General features: G+C 33.5%; 2 protein-coding genes across 4 annotated transcripts; one reads left to right on the top strand and one right to left on the bottom strand.

Annotated features, from left to right (window-relative positions):
- The first annotated feature begins 1,084 nt into the window (after window positions 1-1,084).
- On the top strand, window positions 1,085-5,063 carry LOC143588984 (phosphatidylinositol/phosphatidylcholine transfer protein SFH9-like). Its single transcript, XM_077069856.1, has 11 exons — window positions 1,085-1,265; window positions 1,348-1,376; window positions 1,736-1,819; window positions 2,387-2,438; window positions 2,570-2,649; window positions 2,724-2,777; window positions 2,866-2,925; window positions 3,773-3,868; window positions 3,953-4,054; window positions 4,140-4,220; window positions 4,674-5,063. Exons 1-11 carry the CDS (start codon window positions 1,217-1,219, stop codon window positions 4,998-5,000), a joined length of 1,014 nt encoding a protein of 337 aa, XP_076925971.1. The 5' UTR covers window positions 1,085-1,216; the 3' UTR covers window positions 5,001-5,063.
- Window positions 5,064-5,255: 192 nt separating this feature from the next.
- On the bottom strand, window positions 5,256-17,971 carry LOC143588979 (sister chromatid cohesion protein PDS5 homolog A-like). Of its 3 annotated transcripts, none has more exons than XM_077069849.1 (31): window positions 17,802-17,971; window positions 16,105-16,308; window positions 15,857-16,038; window positions 15,632-15,758; window positions 14,391-14,612; window positions 14,099-14,315; window positions 13,885-14,030; window positions 13,671-13,801; window positions 12,713-12,862; window positions 12,577-12,625; window positions 12,289-12,480; window positions 11,354-11,521; window positions 11,106-11,260; window positions 10,356-10,482; window positions 10,129-10,278; window positions 9,988-10,047; window positions 9,785-9,921; window positions 9,575-9,692; window positions 8,690-9,012; window positions 8,001-8,151; window positions 7,625-7,924; window positions 7,115-7,540; window positions 6,952-7,044; window positions 6,787-6,878; window positions 6,658-6,709; window positions 6,480-6,566; window positions 6,107-6,144; window positions 5,949-6,011; window positions 5,685-5,854; window positions 5,510-5,613; window positions 5,256-5,442 (listed from the first exon to the last, which is right to left on the bottom strand). In XM_077069849.1, exons 1-31 carry the CDS (start codon window positions 17,892-17,894, stop codon window positions 5,398-5,400), a joined length of 4,572 nt encoding a protein of 1,523 aa, XP_076925964.1. In that variant the 5' UTR covers window positions 17,895-17,971; the 3' UTR covers window positions 5,256-5,397. The 3 variants fall into 3 exon arrangements, with proteins under 3 accessions (XP_076925964.1, XP_076925965.1, XP_076925966.1); XM_077069850.1 differs by having other exon boundaries at window positions 5,685-5,830; XM_077069851.1 differs by lacking the exons at window positions 15,632-15,758; window positions 15,857-16,038; window positions 16,105-16,308; window positions 17,802-17,971 and having other exon boundaries at window positions 14,099-14,311; window positions 14,391-14,543.
- Window positions 17,972-18,782: the final 811 nt, after the last annotated feature.

The raw sequence follows: 18,782 nt of genomic DNA, 5'->3' as shown, positions 1-18,782 counted from the left end.
AGTTGCCTACAGACTTGACCTGCCGCCCGCGCTCAGTAATGTGCATCCAACGTTCCATGTATCCAATCTCAAGAAGTGTTTAGCTGACGAGAACCTTCACATTCCACTTGATGAAGTTCAAGTTGATGAAACTATACATTTCGTTGAGAAGCCTGTTGAGATTATGGATCGCGAGGTAAAGCAAACCAAGCGCAGTCGTATCCCTATCGTGAAAGTTCGCTGGGAGTCCAAGCGCGGAGCCGAGTTTACATGGGAAAGGGAAGATCAAATGAAGATCAAGTACCCGCACCTGTTCTCTGCGCAACCTACTTCGAGATAAATTTCGGGACGAAATTGTTAGACGGGCCGTCTAATAATGAGACAGTCAGTATCATCGGGTCGTCACAAATAGTAGGCGGATGAGACACCCCGTCACAAATTGAAACTTAATATCCAAGTTTGCTTTGATACGGACTATCTAATAATGAGGCGGTCCGTCTCATATGAAATTTGAAAAATTACATATTAGACCCCATACTTTATGTTTAGCAGAATGATCATTTGGTCCCTCAACTTTCAAAGTTGGTAAAATTGACACAAATTTTCAGGATGTTACACATATATGGTATCTAACATCATATTATCGGGACACAAATGTAAGACCCCAAATCTGAATCTCTCACAATTGGTCTTAGCTTATAGCATTGTAGTTATTAAACATAAGAAATTCTTGTAAAGTACAACTAAAACATTAAACGTATACATACACACATCAGTTTCATTCTTTAACCTCCAATGAAAACGTATATCTTCCAACTAGTGATGCGAGTCTTCAACGAGCAGTTCACTTCAAACAATTTGGTCTGATTTTTTATTATGTAACCAACCCAACCTAAACAAACCAAAAAAGTTAACCTATATCGATAGTCAACTGAACTCTCAAAACTTTCCAGTAAAAAAATTTGTGAGCCCGCTAGTTGTGAAAGAATATAAAAAAAATTACTTTTTTTTTCTAAAAAAACAAAAAACTGATAGGGGCCTACTGCACACTGTTTGGTTTGTAGTTTTATGCAATCTTTTATAAAGTGTGACGTGTCTACAAGCTCACATCACCATACCTTTAAACAGAAGAGAGAGAAAGATAGCTTCAGTGCTTCACGTTCACAAATCTTTAATACTAAAATTTTAATCTTTCTTCTTCTTCTTGATTTTTTTTTCTTTTTTTCGATTAATCCAGATGGGTCAAGAAGCAGCAATCAACCAGTTCAAGGCGTTAATGGAACAAAGTGTGTACTTTATTCATATTACTTCTCTTTTTTATCTTGATCTTTGGCTTACTAATTTTGACTTTTGGGACATTTTGTGTAGTTGATGAGCCTCAGGAAAGAACATTTAAGGTCTGCACACTTTCTGCTTTAAAACCCTTTTTAGATCTGTATGGAAATTAGTAGATGTGCAAATGCTGGTTGTTAAAGAAAGTGTTTTAAAGTCAAGATCTTTAATCTTGAAATTTGTGAATTTGAGTACCCAATTGGAAGCTTTAATTTATATAAATGATGGATCTTTAGACATTTGATTGCATTTGGTGATTTAATTTCTGAGTTGGGTTTGAATTGATGACCCAATTCTGAAGGTTTTTTTTTTTTCTTTTTTAGGGAAGGGGGGGTTAGTAATTTTAGAAATTTTCTTACATTAATAAGGGGTAATGTTATTTTAGTTTGGGTTTTTTTTAATAATTTTGATATTATTTGTTCAGAATGTTCATCAGGGATATATAGTGGAAACTTTGGAGAGGTTTCTGAAAGCAAGAGAAGGGAATGTTTCAAAAGCCCACAAGATGGTTTGATCCTTTACACTTACGGCTGTAAGCGAGCCGAACCAAGCTAGGCCTGCTTGGGCTCGGCTCATTTATCTTAACGAGTCAAATGCTGAGCTCAAGCCAACTCATTCAATTTAAAAAATTAACTCTATTGGCTTGGCTCGGCTCGGCTCGGCTCGTTTATCTTAACGATACGAAATGTTGAGCTCGAGCTTGCCTCGTAAAATGCTTCAGTCAGCTCATTTATTTAAAAAAGTTGCTTTTTTGGCTCGGCTCATAGAAAGCTTATGCCAGCTCCTCGCTTGTCATACCGGCTCGTTTATTAAAAAGTTACATTTATTTTTTTTACACATTGATATATATATAAAAATACAAAATAATATTTTTAACATAAACATAATGCAGATAATATAAACAAAAGAATTTATAGTTTTTGTTACACTTTTGGATTAATACTTATACATATTAAATTTTGGGCTTTAAATTAAACGAGCAAGCTAAACGCGGGCTCGGGTCGTTTACACTTAACAATACTGAATTTGTCATCTTTTTTCTCATTGTTATTAATAATCTTTTATGTAATTACAGTTGGTGGATAGCTTACAGTGGAGGCTGCAAAACGGGATCGACGACATATTAGCTGCAAGTGCCTTTAACCCGATCAATGACACTAAAACTCGATTAATCTTAAAACTATAAAGATTTGTTTGAGTACATTTTTTGTTTAATATATGTTGTTAATAATATAGTAACCCGCGTGTTTTTTTACACAGAAGCCCATAATTCCTACTAATTTCTACCGAGGAGTTCGTGATTCACAGCTGATTGGATTGTCTGGTTACACAAGAGAGGTTACATTTATTATTATTTTTTTCTTGGCTTTTAGATATTTTTAATTACTGTCACTTATTTTTATTTATTACAGGGCCTACCAGTGTTTGCTATTGGTGCGGGCCTCAGCACATTTGATAAAGCATCTGTAAGACTTCGGTTAAACAAATAGGAATTTACTTAAATTTTATTTATTGGAAATCTAATGATGTAGTTTATTTAATTTGAATTTGCAGATCCATTATTATGTGCAATCTCACATTCAAATAAATGAATATCGGGATCGTGTGATACTGGTGAGAAAAATATCAAACGATTTATTAAGTTTTATTATACCATGTAAACATGGGTGAAATGTTTGACACGACCCAAAATTTGCGGTTTGAATTTTGTTTAAAAGGATTCGGGTCAAACACATGGACACGTGTACCTAAACGGGTAGTGGTTGGGTTGACCTAGTTAGTAGGTTGAAAAGTTTATTTTATATTTTTTCTTAAAAAATATGTGTTTTTATGCCAAAATTTTAGGGATAAAAGAGAAATTGACATCATGTAACGAAACATTATTATTTTATACACATTGTATTTTTGGTTGCAAATGTGTTATTTTAGAGTATAATGTAATGTGCAAAAAAAGATTTAAAGTGTCATGTTTATGTCGACGTGTGAGCATTTATGTCGTAATCGTGTTCATATATCGGTCTAGCATGATTCTTGTGATCGGATTCATGTCTGGTTTGACCCGCAAACACTTTTAGCTAAACAGGATCGGGTTTGGGTCAATCTGGTGAGTTCACTTTGAACCATTCATTTATTATTTTAAGAAAAATATTTTGTGTGTTTAATGAAGTTGTTTGGGTATTTTATGTCAAAGCTTAAAGGCTAATATAGAAATTGCCATCATGTTTTATAATAATTAAATATAACTATTTTATAAACATTGTATTTTTGGTTGCAAATTATAGTATTAATGTGCCGAAACGATAAAAGTTGATTTTTTTCCTTATTCAACGAACCGTGTTTGTGTCCTGTGAACATTTGTGTCAGTCTGACATTATTTTCGTGTTCGGTTTCTTGTCCAATTCGACCCGTTTAGCACTCCTACTCATAAGATGCTAACCGCCACTTCTTAATTCATTAACAGCCGGCTGCAACTAAAAAGAACGGAAGATATATTGGCAAGTGTGTGAAGGTTTTAGACATGAGTGGTTTAAAGCTTTCTGCATTAAACCAGATTAAGGTACATTGATTAACAATATTATTTATTGATATATATAAAGTTAAACAAATATTAATCAATGATCATTGATGTTTTGCACTGCAGCTGCTGACGACAATCTCTACCGTTGATGATCTTAACTACCCGGAGAAAACGATCACATATTATATAGTAAATGTCCCGTACATATTCTCGGCTTGTTGGAAGGTCAACTCGATTCTGTTGACTCCATTTTGATTAATAAAAAAAGCTAATTTTAAAGACTGTTATAAAGACATTTTGGCACGTGCAGGTTGTGAAGCCGCTGTTACAAGAGAGAACAAAGTTAAAGATACGTGTGCTGCAAGGTGGGGGCCGTGACGAGCTGTTAAAGGTAAATGTGTCGGTTTTAACATGTGGCAGCTGTCCAGCTGATTTCAATGCCACATAGAGTCTGGGGGTGGCAATTTCGTACCCGTTTGATAAACAGGTCGTGTTTGGGTTTACCTCTTTAATTAAACAGACTGACCAAGGAGAGTGCATCCGTCGGTTTAGGGCCCAAATTAAACCAAAAACCGAAATTTGGTGTTTGAGCTACTGAAAACCATCCGGTTTAGTTTTCGGTTGCGGTTTGGTTCAGTCTCGGTTTTATCCTTTGGGAACAATGATTTGGGCCAAAAGTTTTTCTTTTTGTTAAAATGACTAATTTATTATTGATAATATATTTTGATCACTATATATTGAATTTGAAAAGAAAAACTATACATCGGTTCGGTTTTTTCGGTGTTTGTTACATGCAAAACCGAAAGCCGAGAAATGACTTGATATATGATACTGTTTTGTGTAGATAATGGACTACTCTTCACTCCCTCATTTCTGCCGAAGAGATGGGTCCGGATCCGGGTCTGGATCAGGCTCTGGGTCAGGCTCTATGAATGATAATTGCTACTCATTGGACCACCCATTTCATCAAGAACTTTACAACTACATGAGGCAACTATCCGGTATACAAGACCCAAAAGAGCCTACAAAGCAAGGATCAGTCCACGTGGACGTGCCATTCGACGACCAAGAAGGTGAAGAGTTACATCGAACATTGGAGTCAGAGCTCATGAAGCTTAGAACCCGAAAGAGCCTTTCGGGCTCTTTAGAGAAAGTCAAAATCAGTGATTAATAATATAATTATGAGGACGAGTGATTAGTAGTAAGATTATGTTGATGTATTTGTATTTGTATTAGATCTCTGGTCTATTTAGGTGGTATGTTTTAGTTGCTTTAGTAATGGATATAAATAGAGGTTCATGTTATTAACCAACTCTCTAATGTATCAATTATGTATGTTTTTTTGTCAAGTGGTTTAGTCTATCAAACATTAATGATAATACATTAGTGTATACATAAAAAGTTAAAAAAGCTACATAGAAGTCAAAAGTCCAAAACAAGTCAACTATATCTGTATTCAACAGCCTGTAAAACATACATCACTGCACATACAAAGTTGATCTAAAACATATGCTGCACATTAAATGAACCTTTTTGATATTTGCTGTGATGATGTATGTCATCAAAACCTATTTGCTTTCATTTGGCTTCCTAACTTGTGACTTCCATACACTCTGCATGCACATGATCATCATATTATAAAAAAGTACTAATAAAAATATAAAGATGTGTACGACTTACAAGAGGCATGTCATCGGACAATTCCGCCTCGTCTTCAACCAATCCTGACACGTCAGCAACATTTTCAGACTCGGGCTCACTGAACCTGTTCTCTGCTTCTTCTTCTACAGAAATAAATCGAAACTTTAGAAAAAGAGAATCAAAATGTAAGATTAAGTAAAGTCAAGATGTTGACCTGAGTCCAACGTATCGACTTTTGAGAAAGTCAAATCCTCATGTTCATGTTGAGAGTCTGATATATCATCGAGATCTTCTGGTTTTTCAACTTTATATTCAAGTCTTTTTCGTCTTTGCCTCGTGCTTTTTCTAGGGGCTCTTTTGCTTCTTATCATGGATGATAAATATCTGTTAATGTTATCCCTTTTAACATTAATATACATCTGTTGATGTTATCCCTTCAATAAAAACAACTGTAATTACATTGAAAATAAGCACTCACATGTCACTTGATTCCTTATTTTCCTTGAAAGCATCCGTAACTTCATTTTTCTTCTTTGATGACCTACATGCAAAACAGTCACAATAGACCAAAACCAAATCACTCGCTAAAATAAGTTTACAAAAAAAATATTAGATAAAGAGTGTGACGATACTCACCCTTTTTTAGAACGTGGACTCTTGGACGATTTATTCCGCTGTAAAGGTTAATCAAATATTTAAAAACATGTCAGAAACTAATCGTATAAGCTATATACACTCCAAACATGTTAAATACAGTTTATAACACGAGCAATGCAACCTCCTCACAATGCGAGATTTAAGAGAAGGGTATGCATGTCACAGATTTGGAAATAGGTATATCTGAGATTATGATTCTTTAGTAAATATGACCATTATAACCTTCTATTTCTTCTTACACGCCAAACTCTCATATCCTAATGCAAATTTTAAGAGTAAGGCGTAAATCTCTTATAAAACTAGCCCCACTTTAAGCATATAATGTAATTATAAAAACATATTTAGCGCTCACCTTTGTAGGCTTGGGACTGTTTTTAACAAGCATCCACCGCTCCTTATCCAAATGTAGCACTTCAACATCACCATCATTGTATAAGACCTTCAACATAATACAAATATGAAAAAGAAATTAGATGAAATAAACGTATTTAAATCAAATATTGCATTTAATAAATAACTGGTCAACTTACCACATGCCTATTCTTTTCATGGTCATAAGACTTAACCAATCCTTCATAAAACCTAAAAATAATATTTAGAAGGTTAATACTTAACAATTAACAATTATCTTACTTACTAAATACAGAAAAGAAGCTAACTCTTTATCTTTAGGCCACCAAATTTTTATCCTTCTGCCAATTAAATCGGTGGTGTGTTGACTTTTTTTATTTTCACCTTGTGTTGATGTGCACTTAAAAGAAGAAAAAATCATGTCAGAAACAACAATTCATAGTATTAAAAAAGTCAATTTCAAAGCAACAAACCTTTATTAGTCCTGCAACACTTGCTCGTTTCCGCTTCCTCACAGGTCCTGACTTCTTATTGTTATCATCGGTATTAACATCCTTTTTAGGATTCTGTAAGAAACAATGACAATTTTAGCAAATAAAAATGAATAAAGCAAGTTTTTATTTTTAAAAGAGTTACCTCCAAGTCACTGCCATCAGTATTCCCGTCTTCTTTTGTATGTATACCGTCTTCTAAATCACTCATTTTGATGTCATCAAAGACCGACAACACCGTTGACTTTTGCCGTTTGACCACTGAGACACTTATTGTTTGGTTGGGTATTCTTTTCCTCTTGTGTTTTTCATCAGCTTTAGTTATTTCGTGACCATTCGACAGGACTATGTTATCCACATTATTAGTATTATCATTATCCTTATTACTATTATTTTGTACAGCAGGCGGTACTGGTACTGATACTGGTACCGGTGAAGATCCAGTTTTAACTAACTTTCTGTCCTTTGCTCCTCTAGCTTTTAAGCGTTCCAGTATTTTTCCTAACGGAACCTCGTTACCATCTGTGTCTTCAATATCCTTCATCAGATCATCAATAATAACTGAATCCGCCTGAATAAAAAAAATATAATTATCACTAACTTGTTAATTTGTAAATCATGATTATGTGAAATAATAATAGCAATAAAAGCATACACTTTCATTAGCTTCAATATTAAGCGAATCAAAGTGGGCCACAACACTAGGTTCACCCAACCATGTATGGCCTTCGGTTTTCATGCCTTCTTTTTTGTCTTTATCTGCCACCTTTTCGTCTTTTTCTGTCTTGTTTTTTTCTTTTTTGTCTTTTTCTGTCTCGTTTTCTACTTTTTTGTCATGTGATACGTATAACCCCTGAGGCAGACTGACATGTACCAACGGTTCCTCAAGATCTTCTTGCTTTTGGGCTAACCGTTTGGTGATTAAGAAGCAAAGGTCGCAAATTGCATACAAGTTCTGAATACATATGAAAGTTTAAAAAGTATATCATTATGTAACTATGTTATTTACAATATTGTTTAATCATGACTACCTTTGACATGTTTGTATCTATAGCATCTTCAGATTTCCGGATACTTCCAAGAATAGAAAGTACTGAAATAACCTCCTCCTTCTTTAGAGTACTGCCAGGCTTCCCGTTTTCGTCTCCGTGTGCCAACATAGAAAGAAATAAATACAATTTCCTGGAAATTTAAACATGTATCGATCATTCAAACAATCAAATGTAAAAACCGAAACCAAACCGAACCCATTGAGAAAATTAACAAACGAATGGTTTTCAAAAAACTGAATTTCGGTTTTTGGTTCAGTGAGCCCAAAAGTGACTCAAACCCACCTATGCACACCCCTAGAAGCCGTTAAGTTATCGGGCCTAAGAGCATTCACATCCCCTCCATTTTCTAACCTATAACGTAACTAAAAATCAAACTTTTCAAAATTTATCTTTCATTTAAAACCCTTCCACATCCCATCCACCATTTTTATCTTTATCTTACAAACACTTATTTTATTATATTTCTCGTTTTTATACACTCACAATAATTTGATGGAGAATGAATAGTATCTTTTCATTGTAGCAACTTTTTATAATTTAGGGTTAGAGAAGTAAAATGGTGGAGAGGATGTGGTGTCAGGTGTGCCTTTAGAAGAATTTTTTATATTTTAAAGATAGGGAGAATTTGATGGATGGATTGTGAATGCTCTAGCTTAGATATATCGTACCTGTATATTGGTTCATATGCTTTGAGTTCCTTGCATTCATCAATATTTGGAAACAAAGGATGATGGGCAAGCGCATGAATCAAATATTGAAGAATGTATTCTGGATGAACAACAGAAAATTTTCCATCACTTTGCCCTGAAACCTGTCTTGCTTTTCCTTGCAGACACATCTGAATGATGTCATTCAATTTCTCTTTTTGAACTGATTGATGAGAGTTTAAATCTAATAAGAAAGCACAAGCATATTTAAGGTCCAAACTTCGGCCCTTAATATATTGATGAACTTTGTTGAGAAATAATCTTTTAGCTTCAGGGAATTCAAACTACACACATAATTACAGAGAGAAAACAATCGTAAGTTGTAATAATTGCTGCATACAAATAAACTGGATGAAGTATATAAAAATATCCATAGGGGTGTGCATGAGTAGATCAATATGCAAAATTACTCAATATGCAAAATTAAGATACATTCGGTCTGGTTCAGTTGTAGTTGCATGCAAAATCGAAACCAAACCAAAAATTCAGTTCTTATGAAAACATAAAACCAAACCGTTTTGTTTGGGTTCGGTTTTTTTGGTTTCATGTACACCCTTAAATAACTGAACCTCTAACGCAAATTTCAATCCACGTATTTAAAAACGAGAAAATTCGGGTTTTTATTGTTTTATAACGAGACAGTTCAGAAAATAATATAAAATGATAGCCAAACTTTATATGGGTCGAACTGGTCATACGAGTTAAAGCATATAAAATGTATTTCAAAACATACCACTCCCGAATCATTTTAATCAACAAAAACGTATTGTTACTATAATAACTTTTTGTTTTAATCATATTTAACACACTAATTATTTACAAAGTTTCATAAAAAGAGAACTTTACCACTGAAGTTCTTAACGCGAGGTAGAATACATCAACTGGGATCTTATTATCCCAATGCCTTGATAGACGAAGAATAGCCTTAGCTGAAGCTAGCTTTAAGTGAGCCTTATCAACACGACTGTGAATGATGTAAGAAAAACAATTAAAGCCTTAGAACATTAATAAGTTAAATAACCAGTGAACATAAAAAATTCCAGTAACCAAAAATACCTTGATTCAATATCTTTTGAGATTTCCCCAAAAGTAAGTATGTTGTTGAGATCTTTTATAAGTTCATCAATCCCAACACGAAGATGTGCATCTTTCATGGGCAAACAGCTTTTTACCAGAGTTTTGATTCCATATATCTAAATAGAATGAAAACTTTATAAAACCATCAAAATTAAAATTTTCAAGTAATAATAATAACTAACCTTGAGGGAACAAAGTTCAGTTCTATCATCCCAAGATTCTTTTGTTTTGTCACTTGCTTTCTGAAACACGATTAAGCAAACGTTGCATTACTCATATTAAATAGCAATTATAAGATAGATATAAATTATTAAATCCAATACCTCACTGCACCCTAAGATATCTTTCTTTATGAAATTCTGAATTTTGGCCTCTTGAGTTTCGAAAACTGGCATCGCAATCTGTGCAGTGCAACCAAGAGATTGTAGAACAGAGGGCAAATGTGTCTTTTTCTCTAGCATATCCACAAGTTTCTATACATTTTCCAAAAAAAACAAGTATAATTAAGACATGTTTAGAATAAATATTGAATGATATATCAACTCAGAACCTTGTATAATACAGATAGTGATTTGAACTCATCATCCTTTGTTATTGCTGCTAACGCCAGCACAGCATGCTTTGCCAACCGCCAACTACCTTCCAAGCATATTTTCTCCAAAAGTAGATCTAATTTACTGGAAAAGAATAATATAACGTTTAAAGAGACAAAAGTAAAAAAACATCATATAGGCCTGTAAACAAACCAACGTCAATGAACCGTTCGGCAAGAAGTTCGTCTATTTGATAAACGAAAAAACATCAAAAAAAAATTGTGTACAATTAGTTAAACGAACGGGCAAGAACTTGAGTCTCGTTTGTTAATCTGTGCTTGTTTACTTACGCTCTTTCATATTTATGTTCTCAATTGTTTAGTTCATTTAAGTTCATTTGTTAATAAATTCAATTAACTTGTTAGGCCCATTACAATTTAGTCCTATTTTGTATACTTTTTAGGTCCAACAAATTTATTCGCATTTACTTCTAATTGGATTTATCTGAGTTATGTTTGTTCATTGACGCTCAATTATGTTCGTTCATTTACGTTTGTGAACCACTCATTTATATTGTTAACGGACAAACATGAACAAGTTCACTTTCTTAATCAACAAACATGGAGAAGAAAACCTCGTTCGTTTAATTGTCCTTGTTCGATCATTTATTCGGTTAAAGTTAAACAAACAAACATGTCCGTTAGTCTTCATTCGGTTCGTTTACGCCCTAACACCTTAAGTTTCACAAAAGGTTCATTTATTCATACCTAGAGGATTCTCCCAATTGTTTCCTAATCACTCCACCAGCTTTTGCTAGAATATGCAAAACACCCTCCTTTATTATGTCATTATCATCTTCTAAAAGATGGACCAAATCTTTTTCAGTCCCACTGAGTAACAAAGGACTAAAGGATGCAAGAGTCTGAAAATATGTATCATAATTATGTCAATATTTTTAGAATCACAGGAAAAGTAAAGAAAAAACATATTACCATAATAATTAAAGAGGCTTTACCACGAGTATATTCATGCAAGACTGTGTAGAAGATCTATTTAATTCCATCTCTAGAATAATATCATTAACATAGTCCTTGTTAAAGAGTATATATGAGCATTTTATAGAAAGAATGCTCAAAAAACCATATAGCGGATGCTTCTGACCAACTATTTTAAGTAATTCATCCTGTAAAACAAAATAAAAATGTCACAGGTCAATTTTGTGTTTTACTGTATGTAGTAGCTTTATATATCCAACCCATCAAATAGATAACATTAGGCCTGCTGCCTGCAAATGAAGCGAACGTTCAATAAACCGTTCGTGAACTGTTCAGTGGGAAGTTCGTTTATGTTCGTTCATTTAATAAACAAACAAACATGTACGTACGCATGTCTTGTTCGTTTAATTATGTCCGTGAACGTTTATGTATGTTTGTTCATTTACGTTCATTCAATTATCAAATTTACTTTTTACTAATATTACTTTAAAATCAAGTGAACTTAATATTTTAGAACCAGTTGTTAACTTTTATAAAGTTGGATGTAATGATAATAATATTCTAGATTATTTACGTTCACTTTTAAATGGTGTACATTTATGTCAATAAATTAGAATATTTACGAACGGACATAAACGAACACATTCATTTTCTTAACAAACAACCACAAACAAAAAAATATGTCCGTTTAATTGTTTTTGACTGGTCGTTTGCTCGGTTAACATTAAACAAACATACATGAACAGCCTCCTTTTGTGTCCCTTCAATTTGTTTACAAGCCCAGATAACATTGTCAATTCGGGAAGAAAGCATAGAATCACTTTCTTTTGCAGTTTGTTACAACTTTGTTACTTGTTTTCGGCATCAATACATTAGTTGGGCACTGACACGGAAAACAACCAACAAAGGATCTACTTTACAACTAGCTCCTTCACTTTTGGTTATTTTTTCTTACCCGAGCTTTGAAACTTTGAAGCGAACTAGTGGTGGGATCAAGTAGTGTAGTCAATATTTTCCAAACGTTAGCATCCTTTAGTTGGTGAAGAAGCAAGAAATCTGACTCAGCTTTTGTGGGGTCCGTGAAACAGTGAGACATGAAGCGAAAACATGCCATGACTTTCTTCTTGACCTCTAAAGCATCACTCCCCTAAATTGTAAACAAAAAGAAAATCCTCTAGTTACAAATTATATATAGTTTTGTCTTACATGTGGCTGTCACTTGTCAGTTAATAAAAGGCCAAACCTTAAACATCTTCCTAAGAGAAAGATACTTCTGTAACTCTAGCTGTAACCTGCAATCCAATTAAAAAAATCAAATTAACTTTTGTAAATGTGTGTACTTATCAAAGAAAATCAGGTTATCTTAACAATTAGCAAACCTTTGTTTCTGCTCCAATATTTTCTCCAACGCTTTTATCTCAACTTTATCAAATTTTGAAAATAGTCGGACCCACATTCTAACCTTATCTTTAACAGAAAATTCAGATGGGAATAGTGACGTGGAAAGAATGTATTCAACCGTGTCTGATCTGAAACTCAACAAATGGTTCTGATTAGACATGTAAATGAACTGAACTTTAACTTCAACCAAACAAACGATCAAACACGACAATTAAACAAATGGGATTTTCACGTTCGTTCATTAATAGAATAAACGAATGTGAAATACCGAATATTACTGAACATAAATGAGCAAACACTAATTAAAAGTAACCATGAATATCAAGTTGTTCGTCCTAAAAAATTAATAAAACCAGCCTAAATTGTAGTGGGCCTAACAATTTAAATGAATACATAAACAAACAAACTTAAAGAAACGTAATAACGAGCATAAATGAATATAAACGAATGAAGATAAGCAAACGTTCATGAGCAAAAATAAACAAATGAGACGCGTGTTCACGTCCTTCCTTTGTTCATTAAATAAACAAGCATAAATGAACTTCACGCTGAACAGTTCATGAACCGTTCTGATGGGAATGAGCTATGATGGAAAAGTAATATATGTATTTTCAAAGGAGGCAAGGGGAAAATAATACAAGTGGCTAAAGTGTAATATGGAGGTAGTATAAGTAACAGAGATAAGGCTTGTTAGGGCTAGGATTGTGTTTGTTCAGATTGTTAAGGCTCCTGCATGATGCATGGAGAGAGGGCATAGCCCTGGATTATCTGTAACTCTCCCTTTGCCCCCTTTGAGAATACACATATTACTTTTCCATCATAGATCATTCCCATCATGTTCACTGAACGTTCAGTTCATTTACTTGCCAAATTGTAACAGTCAATATGGTATCATAGTTATTAAAAAAGAAATAACTAAAAAGTCATAACTTTTACCTAAAATCTTTATCATAAAAACACCTTAGAAGTCGTCCCGGAATCCAAATATAGCCATCACTCATGTGCTTGGTGCAGCTCGTGAGGTATATATCGGACAATCTCTCCATGGTATACTTTTTCACAAGAAGCTGTAATGAAATAATATTACTTGATATTAGCATAGAGTTTAATAGAAATCTATTCATAATATAAAATTACAAATAAGAATTACAGATTTGTCACGAAGCCGGTCAGCTACAAGCTTTATGGTGTTAGGTGATACAGAAGATAATTCACGGCACGCTATGCCTGAAACTACCTCAACCACTTTTTGGCGAATGCTTTCATCATAATCCAGCAGGCGGTCACATAAGGCAGCTATCAAGTTAAAAAAAATAACTATATTAGATAACATGGTAAATAATATAAAATTAATCAAGACTTACCAATTAATTGAGGAGATTCTGATCTGGAAGGAGTGGATAACATACAAAGCTTGATATGTTCAAGAACTGATATTCGAACCTCAACAACTCGGTCGGTCAGCCGCTTTAAAAAGTCCAAAAATAATGGATGAAACATGTCGGGAATGCTACATCCTGGGATCGAGAAAAGGTCTCCCACTAGTTTGACCGCTTTTAACCGGACGTCTAATTTATCTGTCTGTAAATCTCATTAATTTACTCGCTAAAACTTATTAAAGATTGTTATGCAATGAAATGACAACATTAAATTTACCAGGAGCTCTCCGCTTAGGTAGGGAATGATACCCGCTAAGGCCTGAGGGGCACAACGGTAAATATCATATATGATTTCATGGTAATTAATCTGGGAAAGTGAAGAACTAGCCGCTTCTCCTGACATTGATTTTACAATGACATGTTTTATGCCCGGTTCAAGTTTTACAGCACATTGCCCTATAACACTCATAGCAAGCTTCCTTGCAGCAGTAGTTGTTGCCTATAATAATCAATGTTACACGTTTAATCCTCGGTAGAAATGATACATATGTATTCTTTTCAGATACCACATCATGTAGAGATTTAAGAGAACTGCATAAAGCGCTTTTACCTAGTGCATTGATGATTTAATGAGATGATGGGTAGGCGGTTATGTAACTGCCCTATGTATCAAATTTATAGCAAAATGTACTATTCCATTATGCAGTTATCACAGTTCCCAAAATCTTTTGGCTCTGATTCGAACACATCCCTATGTATATATATCCTCTATGTACATATATGTATAGAAAAGGGTTCAAATAAGAATAAGGAGTTTCCTAAGAATGGTAAGAACCAACAAATTTTTGACATTTGGCATTACAAATGATGGTGAAAGAACAATTCTAGGAAACTATGTCGGTTATAATGATGAAAGAGTAATTCTAGGAAACTATGTCGGTTATTGGTAATTTTAAATCTCAACCATTGATTAACATGATCCAATTGCTATGATTTATTCCTAGTCTTCCTAGGAAACTACTTCTTTTTAGGATAACCCTCCCCTATATGTATATATACATATATATGTGTGTGTGTAGGTACATATATATGTAGGGTTAGGTAATTACAAAACACTAAATTATTGCAAGATCAAAACGAACAAAACTAATAATTTAATTCTTTGATTAATGATTCATAAACTGTGTACTTCTAAAATACAAATGTGCATGTTATGTATACATAAAACCATCAAACTAATTTGCTCATATGTTCCTTGAAATTTTTAACGGTTTACTGACACATTGTAGATTATGTGTAGGTTATATAACCTACACATGACTTACACATGTGTAGGTTCCATAAATAAATGAAAGTTGTTCATGATTTCTTTAATTTCAGGAGAGATGAATAAACATAGCATTTCAACACATTGCAGTACACGTGACTCGCACATGTGTGTGTGCGCATGTGTGTAAATAAAAATCTACATATATTTATATGTATATATGCATGTGTGAGTGAAATAAAATTGCTTACTTTCTTATCTCGGCCTAAAATAGACAGAATGATGAGCAAAAGGTCTTGGTTAATGTCTTCATTCTCTTCCAAAAGAACCGCCATGATTGTCTTCATTGATGTGATAACAGAATCAGAATGCACATCACTGCACACATAAAAAAGAAATTGGACACCGACTTAAAGCTACTTGTTTGAATTTACCGTTTGATCATCAAAACTAAACATCAAGTAACAAAAATGAACCTCGCAACAGCAAAAAATGTTGTGAACATTTCATTGATTAAATCATCACATTCAAGATCCAACATCACAATGCACAATCTATATTTAGCTAACATTTCCAAGATAGTAACTCGTCTCCCGTATGATGGGCCTTTGGTATCTCTTAACCCACTGAATGTGCTTACAATCAAATGAAAGATATCCTGAAGTGTGAAAAAACCACCATTAGTTGATTATTTATGCAACTAAAACAAATAACTAAATTATACCTTTAACACACCATCATCATATGGTGCTTCAGGAGCAGTTACTCTGGTTATTTCGCATGTGCATGCAGCAACAAGAAGCTTAACTTCTTTGTCATGATGTTTTAGCAATTCTGGCTTTACAATTGCATGTACAAAAGGTTGCATAGATTTTAATACTTCCTTTGGTGGTGATTGTTCCAACTCAGATAAAGATGATGTAGCTTGCTGCAGTAAACCAAAGCATATGCATTACGTTTATAACATCCATCATACATTACCACTTCAACTTTTGCCCATTTTTCCAATATATAATTCAAAGATGTTCTTGGTACTGGTAATATGATGCTATTACTGGCAATAAGTGATCTTAGATTTCTAAAATTAAAGGTTCAAGCTAGCCAAACCTAAAAGTATTGTACATTGACCCTCAAAAGTACAGGCCCAAAAAACATAATCAGATAAGCCATGGAGTAAGAATAATAAAATCTGCAAACAGTCACACAATTGCACCCACTAATTATCTTCCTCGCCCTTCAAACCAAACCCTAATGCCAATTTCCAACCAAATTTTCAACATGGTTATAAATTCTCCCCCAAAATTAACAATAATAAACCAAGAAAAACAGAAAATCAATCAATTTCTGTGTTTTGTACAAGTTGACATCACTGCCCTAAGACACCACAAAGCAGTTTTCTTAGATTACATGCCCAAACATATTATAAATTCGAATACATTCTCCACTCTCTAAAAAAAACCCTAATTTTAACCAAAATTCACACAAATTTCCAGCAGGCACACCAACATCCTCGCAACACTATTCTTTCCTCAACCCTTCAAACTGAACCCTAATTCCAATATCCAACCAAATTTTCATAAAATTGTCAACATATTTATTCATTCTCCCCCAAAATTCACAGAGAACAAATTTATGTGTTTTGTACAAGTGGAAATCATTACCTTATAACACCAGAAAGCAGTTTTCTTATATTAAACTAAAAATAACCTAACTACAGGTCCAAACATACGATAAACTTACACATATTCCTCATTATCTGAACCTAAACTATGCAGGTGATATCGCCAATATATCAGTTATCAGCCCCTTGGTAAAATATCGGTGCAAAATATCAGTCATGCTATTGGTCCCGGCAATATTGATGAATATTTGACCGATAGATCACCGATTTTCCCGATATCAGTTTTTTTAAGTCATAATTGTCAATTTTTAGCGTTTAATGTTAGTGTTTTAAGTCTTAATCAATTCCTAGTGTCTACAAATGTTAGTGTTTTGTAAGTTGCAAAAGATTAACTTGTTAATGGTAGGAGAGTATACTGAACTATTAGTGTTAAATTGCTACATATATGCATGATATTAAGATTACTGATATCCCACCGCAATAACAAATGTCTAGTATTTTTCTGCATTAACTGCGCATAACCTAAACCCTAATATAACCAAAATTAAGACAAATTACCAGCAAATACATGAATTATTCCTATCCTCCAGTACCTATTCATTGCTCAACTAACAAACTACAAAATCCAAAACCTAACACCTTGTACACAATCACAAAATTCAAAGCTAATGAATCGAAGCTAGGTCCGATTCACTTCAACGAAATTTGACGGAATTGAGGTATACGAGCTACGAAACCCTAGCAGACAGCTTAATTAAGAATAATCTGTGAAATGAAATGAAGAGATTGAAGGAAGGAACCTTAAGGAGTCTGATGAGAGCGTCTTTGTTAGGAGGTGGATTCTGGAGTTTGGATCCGACATCTTGGAGCAGGATTAAAGGCTTTTGAGACATTGTTTTGTTGAGAAAGAGAGAGTTTGAGGTCTAAATCGCCATTGAAGGAAGGGTGGGTGGGTTTGTTTGTTCGGACACGAAAGGATGAAAATTTGAAGAGTGTTAAGTTTCTCGAGTCGTTTTGACCTTGTAAGTCCACTAAAACTCGTCCTCACAGAATATCTGGGTTTTGTAAGAGCCATACCAATGAATTCGGGTTAAATGCATGAGAAGCCACCATTTAAAAATCAACCAAATCTAGTGACTCCAAAAAAAGGGGGAGCGACCACATCACGACACGTAGGATTTTTATATCTTCGTTTATATATATTATAGATATGTTGTTAGAATATATATATTTCACAGCGTACTTTGTGAAATCCAAAAATAAACAACAAATCGTGTTTGTTAAAGATTGAAACTAATATAATTTTAAATGTTAATATTAACATATTATACAATGTATATTGTTGAAGATTTTAAATAAAAAGAAAACTCTAATATGCTTCCATTTTATGAAGAAATTTTTTTAATCATTAAAATATAAATATATGCTTAAAAGTTGACCCATTTTTTAAATCAATACATTTATCTATTGATTTTTTATTTTTGGACATTGTCATATATATTTATAAATTATAAATATATGATTTAAATATACCCATTTGTTTTTTCAATTAATCTAGTAAGCTATATATATGTGTGTTAAATTGTAAGGATAATATATGCCAATCGCTTTCAAATATAATAAAGTGTACCATGTTTAGTTTATTGGTTTTGTTTTATCAAGTATTGTTTTGGGGTTTTGTGGAACTTAAATTTGATTGTTACGGATCAAAAGTTGATAAATAGATTGTTTTGTACAAATTAACTACATTTGGCTCAAAATTTGTTACGAGTAAAAAATGG

This window comes from Bidens hawaiensis, unplaced genomic scaffold, assembly GCF_021521415.1.
Source record: "Bidens hawaiensis isolate Kalapana, Puna unplaced genomic scaffold, B.hawaiensis_p1.1 tig00037131_1, whole genome shotgun sequence".
NCBI classification, from domain to species: Eukaryota; Viridiplantae; Streptophyta; class Magnoliopsida; order Asterales; family Asteraceae; genus Bidens; species Bidens hawaiensis.
Note: the sequence above shows the minus strand (reverse complement) of the source record. Positions and strands in the feature narration are given on the sequence as shown.